The sequence below is a fragment of the Nicotiana attenuata genome, unplaced genomic scaffold (genome assembly GCF_001879085.1).
Source record: "Nicotiana attenuata strain UT unplaced genomic scaffold, NIATTr2, whole genome shotgun sequence".
In the NCBI taxonomy this organism is placed as follows: domain Eukaryota; kingdom Viridiplantae; phylum Streptophyta; class Magnoliopsida; order Solanales; family Solanaceae; genus Nicotiana; species Nicotiana attenuata.
In genome coordinates, this window is record NW_017677186.1 from 24,705 (window position 1) to 26,316 (window position 1,612).

At 32.9% G+C, this 1,612-nt stretch overlaps 1 protein-coding gene across 1 annotated transcript; it reads right to left on the bottom strand.

Moving 5' to 3' along the window:
* Positions 1 to 1,021: 1,021 nt before the first annotated feature.
* On the bottom strand, positions 1,022 to 1,414 carry LOC109221331. Its single transcript, XM_019385801.1, has one exon. It carries the CDS (start codon positions 1,412 to 1,414, stop codon positions 1,022 to 1,024), a length of 393 nt encoding a protein of 130 aa, XP_019241346.1.
* Positions 1,415 to 1,612: the final 198 nt, after the last annotated feature.

Below are 1,612 nucleotides of genomic sequence, written 5' to 3' on the forward strand. Positions count from 1 at the left end.
ACTACTTTCATTTGTAGTAGGAGAAGGATTATTAGTTCGCTGTAATACACAAGTAGAAGTTATTTTTGAGGTGTATTTTTAAGGGAGTTACGATGTTCAAAAAGAGGAACTATGTTGTTATTTTGTTGAAGAACATGGCGAGCATTGATTTGAATGAGAAGAAATATTTTTAGAAAGTGAACTGGTCTTGAAATTATATTGAGAGTAGTTGTTATTTGTAGTTGAATCTAAGAAAATCTGTGCATAATTTGCATTGCTGCTCCAGTTGTATTCTGCAAAGATTTTGGTTCAAGTATATTAGTGCAGTAGAACTATATACTAATCATGTATACTGATATATCATTTGGGTATCACGTTGTATTTGAGTACCTTTTTTCCTGCAGTAACTAGATGTAAGTACTGACATGAGTTGCAAAGCGTGCGCATTTTGGGTATCACGTTGTATTTGGTGCACCATTGTATTTCTGCGCATATTTTGTTTTAGCCATATTAGTGCAATACCACTATATACCAGTGAGGTATACAAATATACCATTTGGGTATCACCTTATATTTATGTACCTGATGATGTACAATAACTGCATGTAAAAGGCTTCCAATTTGTTATACTTCAATACAGACATGAGCTGCAAAGCGTGCCCATTTTGTTAATGATGTATGTACAAATTTGCATTTGCGGCACCACTTCTATTTCTGCACATATTTTGATACCAATAAGATATACTGATATACTAATAAGGTATACAGATATACCACTTAGGTATCACATTTATATTTTAGCATCTTTTTTCCCGCAGCAACTAGATTTAAATGCATCTCACTTTTATATACTAAAATAGAAAATAAACATGTTCTTATTGAAAACACAAGTAGCCATATAAATTTGCTTCCAAAAAGTAATTTGGCAAAGAATCATCATACCAAATATATGTCTAGTGCAAGAAATGCATTTTATTTCTTTGCAATTCAAATGCTATGATTCTACGATATATGAGTTCTATAAAAATATTGAAGCATTATATCAATCTCTCTTTGGAATATTTTGACATGTTCTCCGGTTGTGTCCTTTTCTCCCGCATAGTGCACATGTAACTGTATTTCCTTCCCAGCCTCCTATGCCTCTCTTCTTTTTAGGTCTTCCTGGTTTGCTTTTTCCTTTTGGTGGCGGTACCACCTGCGAAGAGACATGTTCTGGAATTTTCCACATTGTTTCATCAGGCAAAGGATTTACTGGTATCTCATATGTTTTCAGCAAGTACTCTATGCTGTAGTAATCCGAGCAATACTTGTATGAATCCATATGGAATTTTTGTATAACTACCATTGCATGTGGACATGGAATATCGTCTAGCTGAAACCTCCCATAAGTGCAGTTTTTTTCATGTAGGCGCACCACATTTTCTTGTTTGGCCATCAATTATTAAATGTAAGAATTCAGTTGATGGCAACACCTAGTATAATTTTAATTAAGAAAAGTCATTAGCTATATGAAGTAATAGTATTTTTCAAATAATAATATTCAGTTGTTTAGTGAAATCACTAAGGTAAAAAAGTAAACTACAGTACATACAGTGTTTTAATGATTTTTTGGTCCCAAGTAAAGGTTAGTTTT

Bases quoted from the DNA above. Each gene is read 5' to 3' on its own strand.
- LOC109221331 (XM_019385801.1), bottom strand. From the start codon at position 1,414: ATGGCCAAACAAGAAAATGTGGTGCGCCTACATGAAAAAAACTGCACT.